The sequence below is a fragment of the Somniosus microcephalus genome, chromosome 23, assembly GCF_052327205.1.
Source record: "Somniosus microcephalus isolate GS21.2 chromosome 23, FLI_Smic_1.0, whole genome shotgun sequence".
In the NCBI taxonomy this organism is placed as follows: domain Eukaryota; kingdom Metazoa; phylum Chordata; class Chondrichthyes; order Squaliformes; family Somniosidae; genus Somniosus; species Somniosus microcephalus.
The window spans coordinates 14,325,386-14,340,482 of record NC_141009.1 but is presented as its reverse complement, the minus strand read 5'-3'; the positions used below and the strand labels follow the sequence as shown (position 1 = coordinate 14,340,482).

Genomic DNA, 15,097 nt, shown 5'->3' with positions numbered 1-15,097 from the left:
TAGGCAGCTGAAGGCACGTCCACCAATGGTGGAGCAATTAAAATCGGGGATGCTCAAGAGGTCAGAGTTGGAGGAGTGCAGATCTCGGAGGGTTGGAGGGCTGGAGGAGGTTACAGAGACAGGGACGGGCGAGGTCATGGAGGGCCTTGAAAACAAAAATGAGAATTTTAAAATGGAGGCGGTGCTGGATCGGGAGCACTGGGGTGATGGGTGAATGGGACTTGATGAGGGTTAGGATACAGGCAGCAGAGTTTTGGATGAGCTCAAGTTTATGGAGGGTAGAAGATGGGAGGCCGGCCAGGCGAGCATTGGAATAGTCAAGTCTAGAAGTAACAAAGGCCTGGATGAGGGTTTCAGCAGATGAACTAAAGCAGGGGCGGAGTCGGGCGATGTTCTTGAGATGGAAGTAGGTGATCCTGGTAATGGAGTGAATACGTAGTTGGAAGCTCATCTCGGGGTCAAATATGACACCAAGGTTGCGAACGGTCCAGTTCAGTCTCAGACAGTTGCCAGGAAGAGGGATGGAGTCGGTGCCTAGGGAACGCAGTTTGTGGCCGGGACCGAAGACAATGGCTTCAGTCTTCGCAATATTTAGTTGGAGGAAATTTCTGCTCATCCAGTATTGGATGTCAGACAAAGCAGAGAGACAAATCAGTCAGTGGAGGGTCGAGAGAGGTGGTGGTGAGATAGAGCTGAGTGTCTTAAGGCTAAAGGGATCAAGGGATATGGGGAGAAGGCAGGGACAGGGTACTGAGTTTGGATGATCAGCCATGATCTCATTGAATGGCGGAGCAGGCTCGAGGGGCCGAATGGCCTACTCCTGCTCCTATCTTCTATGTTTCTATGTCAGCCTACACTTCACAATGTAGGCAAGATCAGAAATTCAGCAAAAAGGGAGGGGAAGAAAAAAAATAAGTCGGTAGAGCATAAAACAAAACAATGTTCAGTTTTCTCTATTTGCGGTGAGATAACAACCACTGCATTGACAACAACAACCTCCAAGGCTTTGCAACACTTAGTCAAAACAACCCAGGAGACTACGAGACGGATTTAGAACTGGTCAAGTCATGGTGCAGTAAGGATACACACGTTGGGGCTGAAACTTAATACCAGCTGAGCTACAATTCTAGGAGGTTGGTCAGCTTTGATAGCATTCCAGCCAGTGTTACAGTTCTCTCAGTGGGTTAATAACTGGATCTTGGAGGCATCTCAGTAATAAGTCTTTCAATTTTCACATTTGCTATTCTAATCACCAATCCTGATTGCATTTTGAATAGAATTAGTGTGGAAAGAATAGTTGCTATAATAGGGTGACCATATTTTCTAAACCGAATCCGGGGACACACAGGGTAGGCGCACAGCAAAGTAGCCAGGACGCCTTTCAAGAAAACCAGCATGATGATTTTGTTGCTTCTGCTAGTGGAATAAGCGTAGAGACAACGGCATTTTCACTTTACATTGAATCTCGCATGTGTTCTAGCAATAGTGCTGTACCATTTATACTTGTCCAGAATATCCTAATTTTTAATTTCTCAATGTTAAATCTGTTCCAATCAGACTGAGGTTTTCCACATAAGGTGTGAAACACACCGTCTCAGTAGGTTTCAGAAACCTCTTCCCGGTGGGAGAATTTAGAGCTTGCCTTATTCAGTAAAAAATAAAACGATGCACCTTACTAATCTGAGGTAAAGTAAATCCACTCACCCCCCAGCTCACTGCACCCTCGGCTTCTCGCGCACATTTTAAAAGTTCCACCCTCCGGCCAGTCACTATTGGCCGAAACACGGGGTCAGGTGACTAAACCCCCCCCCCCCACCCAACGCAGTGCGGCCTGAGCTATCGATAGGGCCTTTTCTCCACCACACTGCATTGTGGGAAGGCAGGGGCGCCATCGTCACCTCCGTTCAACCGGCTCCTGGAATCCATTCCCGAGCTCAAACCGGGCGGGAACGACCGAGAATCTCTCCCCAGGGTTTCTGTACATTCGCGTTTACAAAACAAAGACTCTCTATGGGGATAAGTTTACTGAACCGGGGACATTGTTTGTCCGGGGACACAGCACCTAATAATGTTGTCAAGTAGGTGACAACAGGGACATATGGTCAGCCTACTGTAAAAGAACTGCTGCTCACGGGAAGAAAATAAATCTCAGCCAGTATATGCAAGCAAGATTTGTTAGTTGATGACGGGGAGGCCATTTTTTTCTCCAAGCGTTATGAATCCTTACATTTCCATTCCTGGTTACATGAAAACATGCTCGAACACACACAATTATACATAATGGGCCATAATTTGCGACCCTTACGGGTGCGTACGCGCCCGTAAGGGCCGCGCAAGTTCCGGGTTTAGGCATGCGAAGCGCATGCGCGAAAACCTGGAACTTGCGGTCTGTCAGGAACAGATTATCCGCATCCCCGGGAGAAGGGCCTCCGTGGGCGGAGAGTCACACTATTTGCCCAAATTCTGCCCAGCGAATTCCCTTGAAATTCTTACACCCGGTAAAAGGCGCAAGGCCTGCTTTTACCAGCTTAAGAGTTTTAAAAAATAGAAATATAAAATTCTCATTCATTTATACATTAAAAACCCTGTCCAATAAGGTAAGTTTATTTTTAGCCACATTAAAACATAATTTTTACAAAAAATAAAATTGTTTAAAATATTTAATTAAATGGCATTTTAATTCATTTTAAATACGTAATTTAAAAAAAAATACACGAACATGAATTTAAGAGATCCCCATTCATACTTATGGGAGCTCCGTACATACAGAATCCCCATAAATATGAATGGGAATGCTCCTTCTTTCATTGGTTGGGCCGGCCCACGTGATCCCAGGGGCGCTTGTGAGCTGCATTTGCCACTGGGATACGTGGGCCTCTACCCGTGGGTACCCAGAGAGGCCAGGAGCGCGAATCTACGAACCTGAACCACCAGGTAAATTTTTTTGCAGGTCAGAGGCATCCGGCCGCAAATTTTGGGCCAATGATTATTTAGACCAGAAATAAGTTCCTGGACTGACAAATTTTGGAAGACCATCCTTTTTTAAATACAAGTTATCACAAAGTGAAATAAAGGGGAAGGAAAGTCTGGGGACATGGAGGCACTTGGTGTTTTCACTCTTCCTGAAAAACCATACGGCAGCATGTATATTTGTTACCCGTCGGAAAACATTACCTTTGCAGTAAATTCAAAAAAAGTACACCAATCTGGTTCCACATTACAGGAGCAAACATTACATGCCCTGTAGGCTCTATTTAGATAAATGGGAATTCGCACTTTAGACTAGCTAGGGAGCCAATCTAGAGTGACCCGTTCAGAAAATGCTCTACTGCCCCAGTACTCTGCAGCAGTACTAAGCAGGTAGTATTTACTATATCCATAGAAACACACCTTATATATTTATACAGGTCCACAATCCCTTATCCGCAATTCCGAAATTCAAAAAGCTCTGAAAACCGAAAGTTTTTTCGTGGAGCGTCTCTCGTGTGCACGACATGACCCGAGTGGCGCCAAACATGACCCGACGCGGCCGATGCTTGACCCACGCAGGTGTGAGGCGTCAGTTGTGTCTCAGCGCTGCTACCAGTCACACGTGCGTCTGCTGCTCTCTGATATTTTTTGTTATTGTGATTTTGAGTTTAATTTCACTGTGTGAAAATGTCAAAAATAGCTGCAGATACCCCTACCGTTCTGAAATCCGAAAAAAATCCAAATTCCGAAACACATCTGGCCCCAAGGGTTTCAGATAAGGGATTAATAACCTATACTTCAATTTTCCTTTTTTTTTTTAAAAAAGGCATCGGAAACTAAAGCCAACACTGAAATGCAGTGGTTTACTTCTAAATTGACAAATTAAGTGCGTCTGTCAAGTAGCTGAAGAGCTGTACATATCCTGTCACATATTTCAAACTGACTCGTTTTATGAATAAATGTAATCCACAGCCCATCTGGCAACTGATTCCAGCATAAGTTACATTTGTCTCAATCTACTGTTGACAGTATGTTTGTAATGTGTACACAATAGGTGTAACGTTAGTCCAGTTGAGGCACTGTGCTTTATTGAATCGAGAGTTGATGGGGTGAAACCAGAGATAAATTGTGGCAACACTACTTTTTACAATGCCAGCAGTTCAAGAGCACAAAACTGCACAGCTTGAAGCAGTTTCTGTTTCGCAGTGACACAAGACTCACAGGATAACTGCAACTAAATCATTGTCACTGGCATTTGATGCAAGACTATTTCTCACCCTGCTTCAGCCTTGTGCTATTTGCAGTATAACTACAACAATTGCAAAGTCAATTTTTTGCGAGACACCCTTTTTAAGTTTCAAAAATTTAGGAACAGCAGGCCATTCAGCCCCTCAAGCCTGTTCCACTATTCAATTAGATTATGGCTGATCTGCAGAGTTAAAATAAATACATTGATGTCCCATCAGTTCTTTTTCAACATCAGATATTTCACCAGTCATTGATACTCAGGTGAGCAGAGGTCTACACATTCACACAGCTGTGCTTTCCCCAAAGCAGAGAGAGTGGGGCAGCAATAAGCACAGCTGTACGTGTGGTTCTATCATTTTAACACTTCGATAAGTTGATCTCAAATAACCAATGAACTCCAAATGGGTTTCAGTTTTATATACACATGATCTAATACAGGAAACTTTTTTTTAATCCGGCATGGACGGGACCGACGTGGTGCCAGTTCATCAAAAATTCCGGATAACCGAAAGCTATAGTAAAAGATACGGAGCCGAGGGCTCCGTATAAAGCAACAAACCCTGTTGCTTCAGGCTCAGAACAATGGCCACAAGTTGCAAGCGTCTCTGTAGCTTAGCAACAGCTGCAGCCACACCCTTGCACAGCAACAGATGGAGGAAGGCAAGTAATAAAAGTTACCTGAACCTACTCCTGAATTTTGCCGGTTAACCGAGATTTCCGTTTATTTAGGTGCCGGTAAATCGAAAGTTTCCTGTACTTTACTTTAATCGGCTCAGATACTGGTACAGAGGAAGAAACCCCTTCCCAGTTCAGAAGTATTTGGTGGACTGAATCTTAGCTGACTCGAGGACAGGACTGGAGTCAATGCAATGGTGAAAAGATTAATAAGAGGGCATCATCTGCTCTCTACCCAAAACATCCCAACTATTTTGGTCTCGTAATGTGTCAGCCTTGGCTCAGTGGTCACAAAAGATTGAATTCTCACTCCCCTCTCCCCCAAAATGTATGGCAGTTGCTGGAGTGTAGTTCCATGAGTACTGGCTTCCATTGTGTTAAATTTGTGAGCCTAGACAGCAAGTGTCTGCAGGCTATTCAACTAAACTTTCCATAGATAGTGATCAGAAGCAGGAACCCTAGTTGCTATTTCCCCTCCCTAGCCTAGGCTACAGTGGCCAACTGGCATCCCTACTGTTGCCAGACTGAAGTCAGCTAACTAATCGTACCAGAGCCCTGGCCTATAGGGCTCAGTCACAAGACTCTATTGCACTGGTACATTGTTGAAACTCAAGAGACAATTAGCAGTCTTTTGTTTCTTCAGTAAACAAAAATATGTCATTTAGCAAATACATTTTGAATGTACCTTTCAACACTGTTCAGGTAGGAAGACCCATCATGACCTCCAACTGCATACAAAAGATCATCAAGCACTGCTACGCCAACACCACACCTTCGTTTGGACATTGATGCCATCATCCGCCATTCATGTGCCTGAGGGTCATAGCGTTCCACGCTAGAGATTGCATCGCCACTGCACCAACCACCAACTATAAAAAGGGACAAAAATAAGAGTTAACAGGTACGATTAAAAAAAAACCCTACAATTCAACAAGGTCTTGATCAGCCATGATCTCACTGAATGGCGGAACAGGCTCGAGGGGCTGAATGGCCTCCTCCTGTTCCGATATCTCTGTCCATACTAAACCATGCTGTTTATACTTCATTGACCTTGTTACTTCGAAATGCACAAGAGAGACCCAAGCTGTTATGTGAACTATGCAGTTTTATGCAGCTCAATAAAAGGGTTAAAATCACAATTGTTAATAAACTGATCAGATACCCCAGCACAGGAAACTGTTGCGCTCAGTAACAACTACTAAATAAAATGATTTTTAGTACTAAGTTGCCATTTTAATTCTCTCCAGTATGTTATTTGTAGTGCATACACATTTATATGCCTTGTGACAACACTGCTACAGAGCTACAACATCGAAGACAGCAGTGATATGAAGTCAGGATCATAATTCACAGAAAGATACTTTACATTGACAGTAATGTTAAATCTTTAGCAATAGGTTAGGGATTAAGAAGAAATCACTGCACTTACTTACCAGCAAAAAGCACCTCCCCACATCGGATGGGTTTGCGAGGTCGTGTTCGGGGACCCTGCATTAGAGGTCTCTCCTGTGGCAGAAGGAGATAATTTTTTGCCTCATCCAAGAGATCTCTGAAGAACATGGGGGAGAAAAAAAATCACGTGAAACAATTCAGTCAAGTGAAAACACTGATCCGAGATTAGCGACTTTAGTGTAGGACAGCCAAGAAAATGTTCTGACGATAGGTCATCAACCCGACACGTTAACTCGGTTTCTCTCTCCACAGGCACTGCCTGATCTGCTGAGTGTTTCCAGCATATTCTGTTTTTATTTAAGAAAATGTGCTGTGCTGGGTGTAACTTCCAACAGGAATGCAGTCACTAAACTATATTGTTAAAGGAAATTTGGTGAAGTAGAGTGAAGTTTCATAGTTATGTGCAAAATACACCTGAATTTTCAACCATTTTTAGAAGTGAAGTAGAAACTGGCTACTGCCAACGAATCATCGGTTTGACACAGAACAATGCTGAGCAGTCCTGTAGAGTTGGGAAGGACCTGGCAGAATTGTTATGCGTTGGAGACCCCCTGCAGTACTACCTCCAATCCAACATTCCTTCAGATCAGAAAGTTAGAGTTTATGGAGTTAACAAATGACAATTAGAATACCGATGTATCTAGTATATGGGTGGATTGGAAGGATCCATTTTAATGTACTCAGACTGAAGTATTTCCCAGCAAACAGCTTGATAAAGGAGCAGCAAAACCGGAACTGGACCATTTTTCAAAGATATTGATTATGACATTGTTGCATTTATATAGAGAACCTTTGGCACTGAACTGGTTCAGAAATAAATAAGAACATAAGAAATAGGAGCAGAAGTAGGCCATATGGCCCCTTGAGCCTGTTCCGCCATTCAATAAGATGATGGCTGATCTTCTACCTCAACTCCACTTTCCCGCCCGATCCTCATATCCGTTAGGGTCCAAAAATCTATCGATCTCGGTCTTAAATATACTCAACGACTGAGCCTCCACAGCCCTCTGGGGCAGAAAATTCCAACGATTCACCACCCTCTGAGTGTCGAAATTCTTCAACTCAGTCTTAAATGGCTGATCCTTATCCTGAGACTATGCCCCCTAGTTCTAGACTCTCCAGCCAGGGGAAACAACCTCTCAGCATCTACCCTGTCAAACCCCCTCAGAATCGTGTATGTTTCAATGAGATCACCTCTCATTCTTCTAAACTCCAGAGAGTATCGGCCCAATCTACTCAATTCCCTCCCCCTTAGATAAGGAGACCAAAATGGTGCACAGTACTCCAGGTGGGGTCTCACCAAAGCCCTGTACAACTGTAGCAAGAATATGTACCTGAAGAAGTCATTATTGTATCACTGAGCACCAATAATACGTGGAGAAAAAAGGGAAATTGCACCTTCATATCAAGGGCAGTACAACTCTTGGCTTAAATAACTAAAAAGGCAACTGTGGGGAAATTGTTTAGGATACGAGCTAAATTTACTAATGGAATTTCGTACAACTACATCAAAATAGACAGGTTTACATTTCTTTAAGGAAGACTTATACTCCCCCAATGGAGCATTACAACCAAATGACGGCCCTTTAAAAAAAAAATTGAGCAGGGTCAGGATTAAATTAAGAAAATTCAGTGACAGAAGTCAATTCACAATATACACACATACTACTGCTGAAATACTCTCTTACGGCTTATTCAAGAAGTAAAATGTACATTTTACAGATGCTTGCCAATACTTGCTCCAAGCAAACTTTTTTTTAAATTTGCTGCAGTAATTAAACACTTTGAACATTTAGTAGCGCTGGGGAAAAGCATTTTTCACCCATTTCACAACACCAGGATTGCAAACAATTTAAAAACAAACTTTCCACAAAGCAACTGACTATCCAAAATTACAGAAGTGTGCGCTTCACAATTTGCATGCACAAACGTTTTGTTCTTTAGCCACCATTCAGTGATGTCTGTGTTCACCTGCCTGTCCAGTGCTGAGGAGTATGTCTGGGCAGTCAGACAGCTAGATCAGCTCATTCAAAACAATATATTAAACCTCCAGTGTCTGTTACTATTAAACAGAATTCATAAGAATAATCAAAACATTTTTACACAATAGCATTCAGTTACATATATCTAGAGTAAACAATACTTTCTCGAAGAAATCTTTAGCTTAGAAGCAATTCTTTGAGTTTTATAATACTCACGTCTCAGACTTGTATAATTAGTTTTGCCAGTCAAAGTCATATCTACCTATTTTCATCATAACGACCCATTGACTTTTGTGCGTTTTAATATTTTATTTAATTAAAACTGGGCAGAGTACTTTCTCTCTAATTTAGCAGTTTGTCAATGATGCAATGCTGGTGCTGGTGTTACACTCACCCTGCTTATATAGCTGACTTGACTTGACCGAATGGAATATTTTTTATGCCTTGCCTGTAAAAACTTACGACGTGGATAGAGTGACCATGAAAACTGCACCAAAGGTCATATGCCTAAAAAAAAGCTCTAAGCCAATTAATACCACATTGTTTTGAAACTATATTTAAAGCCTACAAGAAAAATCAGTTACAAATAAGTTAAGGTTTAGAAAATACAGCAATATAAATAATAGTGGTTACATCTCCTCTCCCAAAAATGTCAAACCGTTGAGCTCAGATATGATCTCAATTTGAAAGATGACTTCACAACTTTACAAATGCATGATTGCCCTCCAGCAATCAAAAAAAATGATTGGGGATGTCCCACAGCACAGTTTGTGTTTGAAGTCGCAAGGTCGCTCAACCAGTAGCAAGGAGAACAGCACTTCAACGCGGAAACTAGCACTACTGCTCATGCTCTCAATAGCAAGGGTGTAGGAGCAGGAGGTGGAGGAGAGTTATCTTAAATTGATGAGTCTCTGCTCCAGTTCCCATGGGGGAAAATACCAGATTTTAAAAAGTGTTTCTTTTAAAAAAGGTACAGTAATCATATAAAAGTTGGGGTTCCTCTTTTCTATGGCCTAAACCAGAGTGGCGGGTAGGAGAGGAGTCGAGAGAAAAAACACACAGGAGGAAAAGAGAGATGATATTATTATGCAAATGTTTGTTGTTTACTGTATCAACTCTTATTTCTTAAAAAGCAGAGAGTTCCAAATGTACTTTCGTCAGAACTGGAACGTTAACTCCGTTTCTCTCTCCACAGGTGCTGCCAGACCGGCTGAGTATTTCCAGCATTTTCTGCTTTTATTTCTTATTTCCGATTTCCAGCATCCGCAGTGGTTGTTTTTGTATCAGCGTCCCAAATGTACATTTTTTTTAAATTAACTATTGCATGGATTAAAATCAATGTACATTGGGAAATGCCGCAGTAGATACACTACCTCCTTATGAAAGCTTTACCTCGAAAGGGACTGTCCATTTAAAGAGAACTGTCTAGCTACATGCAACAAAATTAAAACGAAAATAAAAAAGGGGAAGGTAGCAGGTTGCATCTGCAAGTGCAAGATCTTAATTCTAAGGAGCTGGAATAATGAACCTCTTGCACTTGCAGGCAGATATAGCTAGATATTGCTATTAATGACTATTGCAGATATACAATGTGTGTGCATGAAGCAGAGGTGATGACAATGACAATTGGCATGGTTAAAATAAGGCTTAAAAAAGTGTGCAGAAACCAAAATGACCTCAAAGCTTCCTTGGGAGGCAGCAGCAAAAAAAAAAAAAAAGAATTTTGACCCTAGTTTTTGTTTTCAGGATAAACTCTACATCTGTTTTGCCTTGGAGCACTGAGTCACTGGCAAACATGAATAAAAGAAATACGGAATGACAGATTTGGAACATCAGGCTGCACTTTGAGCCTATACGTTGGTATTTACAATCTAAATTCTAGCTCTGACCACAGGCTTCTAGCAATCAGTGGAGGACTGCAAGGATCAAGTATCTCAAACCGTTTTACAGAAAGCATCAAGTAGCAACCAATGTCATAACAGAGTCATAAAAATTTGGAAACTGTAGTAGCAAATAGATTTTCCATACATGAATATAATTAGACTGCACCCATCATCGTGCATTTATGAATTTTTTACAAATTTATTGTACAAAACATGCAGTGCTGACAGTGATTCCAAATTAGATACCGCATTTGACTAAAAGTCACTGCAATTCAAAAGTAATGCATTGTCTTAAATGTTTTGAGTGCGCTAGGGTGCTATTTAAATGCAGGTATTTCCTTCTTCTGGATAGAGGGGGAGGAGAATGGAGATGTTTACATTGGTAAGTTACTTCCCTCTTCTAAAAAGCTTACGTTGGGACATTTAAAACCTCCTGGCAAGAGGAAAGTGTTATTAAATGCATTGCTATTGAGAACTGATGTTTCATGAAGGGAAAATGTTGGACCGTCAGTTAGCTGACACCATTTAAAATATTATAGTCAACAACTCCACTTATTTAATGCAGAAAACCAATATCCTTTTAAATCCTTGATGTGGAACCATCCTGCCCCTTGGCGACTGCACTTGGTGCACAGTACAGAATGTTCAGTGAAACATCAGTCTTTAATGACAAACACCAAACACATTGCTGGACTACACAACATCCAAGGTCGTATTTCAGCTGAGCACTCGTTTTTCTAACACAAATACCGTGTTGAGCGCAGGTATGGCAGTTTGTGCTGGAGCTGATGACAGTCCCATTATAAATGGCGTCTGGAAGCTATTAACTTTGCTTTGGCAACATTAGCATTTTGCCGTTAGTATTCTGTCCAAATTAGAAATGTAAAAAAGAAAAAAAAAAATTACATTTTTATTCAAGGTTAGTGAACATCTTTAAATATTGAATACTCCGTTAGCAGTTTTCAAATTCCCAGCACATATTCTGGGATGGCAGGAATGACGTATGAAGAGAGATTGGGTCGATTGGGCTTATATTCGCTAGAGTTTAGAAGAATGAGAGGGGATCTCATTGAAACTTATAAAATTCTAACAGGACTAGACAGACTAGATGCAGGAAGGATGTTCCCGATGGCTGGGGAGTCCAGAACCAGGGGTCACAGTCTAAGGATAAGGGGTAAGCCATTTAGGACAGAGATGAGGAGGAATTTCTTCACCCAGAGAGTGGTGAACCTGTGGAATTCTCTACCACAGAAGGCAGTTGAGGCCAATTCATTAAATATATTCAAGAAAGAGTTAGATATATTTCTTAAGGCTAAAGGGGGATCAAGGGATATGGGGAGAAAGCAGGGACAGGGTACTGAATTTGGATGATCAGCCATGATCTCATTAAATGGCGGAACAGGCTGGAGGGGCCGAATGGCCTACTCCTGCTCCTATCTTCTATGTTTCTATTCTGTAAATTGCTTCTGAACTTTTTTTTTTTTAAAGTGAGAAAAAGCACCAAGTACCTGAAAGCTTTATAACCCCATAAATCAGTTCAGGAACACTCTACAAGTCTCAAGAATTTTGGTGGTGATTACTGCATGTGCGAGACACCAGAACAGGCTATACAATATCTGCTACAGAACTATTTGAAAAGAGGTAACAAAATTATGTTAAAGTCAAGATAGAAAAAGAACTTTAAAAAAGTTGAAACTCAGCAGTCACTCTCTTGCAGCATTGTCTTTAGAAGTGCTAAAAATATTACTGAGCCAAGCTAATAAACAGCAACAAAAGCAGGACCACTAAAAAGCAACAGTTGTATCAGAGTGCATATTAACAAAACCCTTAAACCACTGCCGAAGTAAAGCCAATTATGGGCAGTTAAAATCAAGTCAAGGTGAATCTTTAAATTGTTACCGAGATAGCTCCAGTTATAGGCAGCTGGAGGTCATTGATTAGTTCATCTTTGGAATTATAGAACTAGGAGTTGCTGTAAACTGGGTTTCCACAGCTTTGTCAGTCTCTGCTATAATTCATATTTTGAGAAGCCAAATACTGTCGATTGCTCCTGCTCGAGAGGAGTGATCATATTTCAACAACTTATCAAATCAGTGTGTCAGGACTATCCTTTTGTTTTCTTACCATGTCAGCTGTGGCTCAGTTGGTAGCACCCTCGCCTCGGAGTCAGAAGGTTGTGGGTTCAAGTCCCACTACAGAGATTTGAGCACAAACATCTAGGCTGACACTCCAGCGCAGTGCTGAGGGAGTGCTGCACTGTCTGAGGTGCCGTCTTTTGGACGAGACATTAAACTGAGGCCCCGTCTTCTTTCTCAGGTAAAAGGACGTAAAAGATCCCATGGCCACTATTCGAAGAGCAGCAGGGGCCAATATTTATCCCTCAATCAACATCACAAAAAACAGATGATCTGGTCATTATCACATTGCTGTTTGTGGGAGCTTGCGGTGCGCAAATTGGCTGTCCTGTTTCCTACATTAGAACAGTGACTACACATCAAAAGTACTTCATTGGCTGTAAAATGCTTTGGGACATCCTGAGGTCGTGAAAGGCACTATATAAATGCACGTTTTTGGTTTTTTTTTTACAACTGACTGGAGGGCAAGAATTTATTTGCTGATAATTTATAAATTGATTACTGTATAATTGAAATGTCACAGCTGTATATTTGATCACACTAAGTTACTCACTGTAGATTCTTTCCCTTTAAGATCTCTTAGATTCAATAATTAAACTCCCCCTATTACACCATAAACCTTCACTAAAGCTATCAATATCACCAGAAGATTGCAGTCACTAAAATGCCAGTGCAGTTGGTGCCAGCCAAAAGAAGCCAAGGGTTTATTTGGCCAAGCCACACCATAGACTGAAACCAAAATAAGTGTTGAAAGATCATTGTAATTGATAGAGTTCCAAAAGTTCTGGGAGTTATTTCACAGTATTGAAATGCACCATCAACATTGTACAATATACTAAAAGGGCACAAAAATCCCATTATCATGTCAGCAACTGCAGTGCTGTTTTGTAAACATTCTATATTCGTACTAAAAACGCCACAGCATATTTTAGTAATTTCAGGAAGAACAGCAGCAGATTTACTGGCTTATGCAATGAAGGAACAAGTGCTTGGCAGAGAAATGTCACAGTATTTGCAACCAAACTGCAGTTTACTTTAAAAAGCACTGAACAGTATAGTACATAGTTCCTCAGTAATCGAAGGCCAACATTTTGTGTGCCACTGTTTACAGCTTTCAAAGTAGACACATCTTTATTGGTGTACAATATCTGCAGAAGTACTTTGGTAAAGTTGGTACCACCACTGCAAACTCTCCATGCCGCACACCATTTACAAACTAACAATAAGCAGGCAGCATGCTTTGGGGCCTCTGCTGTCCTTGAGGGAGCTGCTACAATGTGCTTCAACTTTACCATGATTGTGGAAGGGGGAGGGACTAAATCAGCGAGGTGCCTGGTCTCTGCTTTGCACCTTCTCCCAGTCAACAGGGTAGAGATGAGAAACTTGCTGCATGGGGAGACAACTGCAGGCACAAATCAAGCCCTATTGCTCTGTAGAACTGCACAGTATGCTGGAGCACCAACACAATACACTGCCCTGTTTTGACAAAATTGAAAGTTCTGGTTACTCCAAAAAAGAATATTAGAGGCGAAGACTGTGCTTGTGTATATAAACATGCACTATGCAACACAATGAATCATAGAAATTTACAGCACAGGAGTCCATTCAGCCCATCGTGTCTGTGCCAGCAGAAAAAGAGCTATTCAGCCTAATCCCACTTTCCAGCTCTTGGTCCGGAGCCCTGTAGGTTACGGCACTTCAAGTGCATATCCAAGTACTTTTAAAATGTGATGAGGGTTTCTGCCTCTACCACCCTTTCAGGCAGCGAGTTCCAGACCCCACCACCCTCTAAATTTAAATCAACGGAAGAAATTAATGTCTTTAAATGTTCATATTTAATAAAGCACAAGTTTTATTGAAAGGTCATGTCAAGAGTCGAGTTGCTGAGCCACACAGATCAGGAAGATCCCACGTTCGATCCTCAGTCTATTTGGAGTTAGTTGAAATTATTGTTTATGACAGCAAGTGTACTCATTCGCTCCAGTTCCCCAGGTGAAATGAAGAGGAGGCAGTCAGTCAGTCAAGGGCAGGATCAGCTTGGCTGTGATGCTTCATGTGGTCAAATAGCCATCCGAAACACACTCAACTGGCACGTGGCATATTTGGGCAAAGTTTTATGGGGATCTACAACTTCTGGAGCTTATGAACCTCCATCTAGTGGTAGAAGTGTGCAGCTGCAGGCATGGATGTGTGCTGGCTTTAGAATGGGAAAATCTTACTGAGACACCATGAGATGCATGACAGAATGGTGATGCCCAAATAAGGTATGTGAAATACATTGTAAATTTATTCCAGATTTCATCTTCTATTGCTGAGAGAGCAGAAATAGCACAACTAGATAAGCTTCAAATAAACACATCTTCCCACATACAAATCCATCCCCTGCTTTCTTAGAACAGATCCCCATGACACACACTCTCTGAACATAACATTCCAGCTGTGTGGAAGTTAACCCCGAATGGTTTGTCTCTGCCAACGTTCCCTTCCCCCCAAATATTGCTAAATTTCATTGACAGAATATCAAGACTTCATTCACAGAATATCAAGACTGTTTTAAAAATGAAAAGGGAACAAAAATATAGCTAAATGTTATTTTGATCCATTTAAAAAATCTAAACATAGATTTGTGCTGGTGAAAAGGTCAAGGCAATAATCTTGTCACTTGGCCCTATTTAAACATCAGAGTGAGGACTAAATGGTTATCACTACATATATTTATGTTAAGACAAATTTGTTTATAGACCCGGCTTCA

The 15,097-nt window shown here is 41.4% G+C and overlaps 1 protein-coding gene across 5 annotated transcripts in view; it reads right to left on the bottom strand.

The window, feature by feature from the left end:
* LOC147101670 (kelch-like protein 20) overlaps window positions 1–15,097 on the bottom strand; it is a 70,573-nt gene that overhangs the window by 37,101 nt on the left and 18,375 nt on the right. For all 5 annotated transcript variants that reach the window (XM_085965440.1, XM_085965442.1, XM_085965441.1 and 2 more), the window contains 2 exons: window positions 6,327–6,442; window positions 5,579–5,762 (listed from right to left, as the gene is read on the bottom strand). In XM_085965440.1, the coding sequence (XP_085821566.1) occupies window positions 5,579–5,762; window positions 6,327–6,442 (300 nt within the window). The remainder of the gene's footprint in view (window positions 1–5,578; window positions 5,763–6,326; window positions 6,443–15,097) is intronic.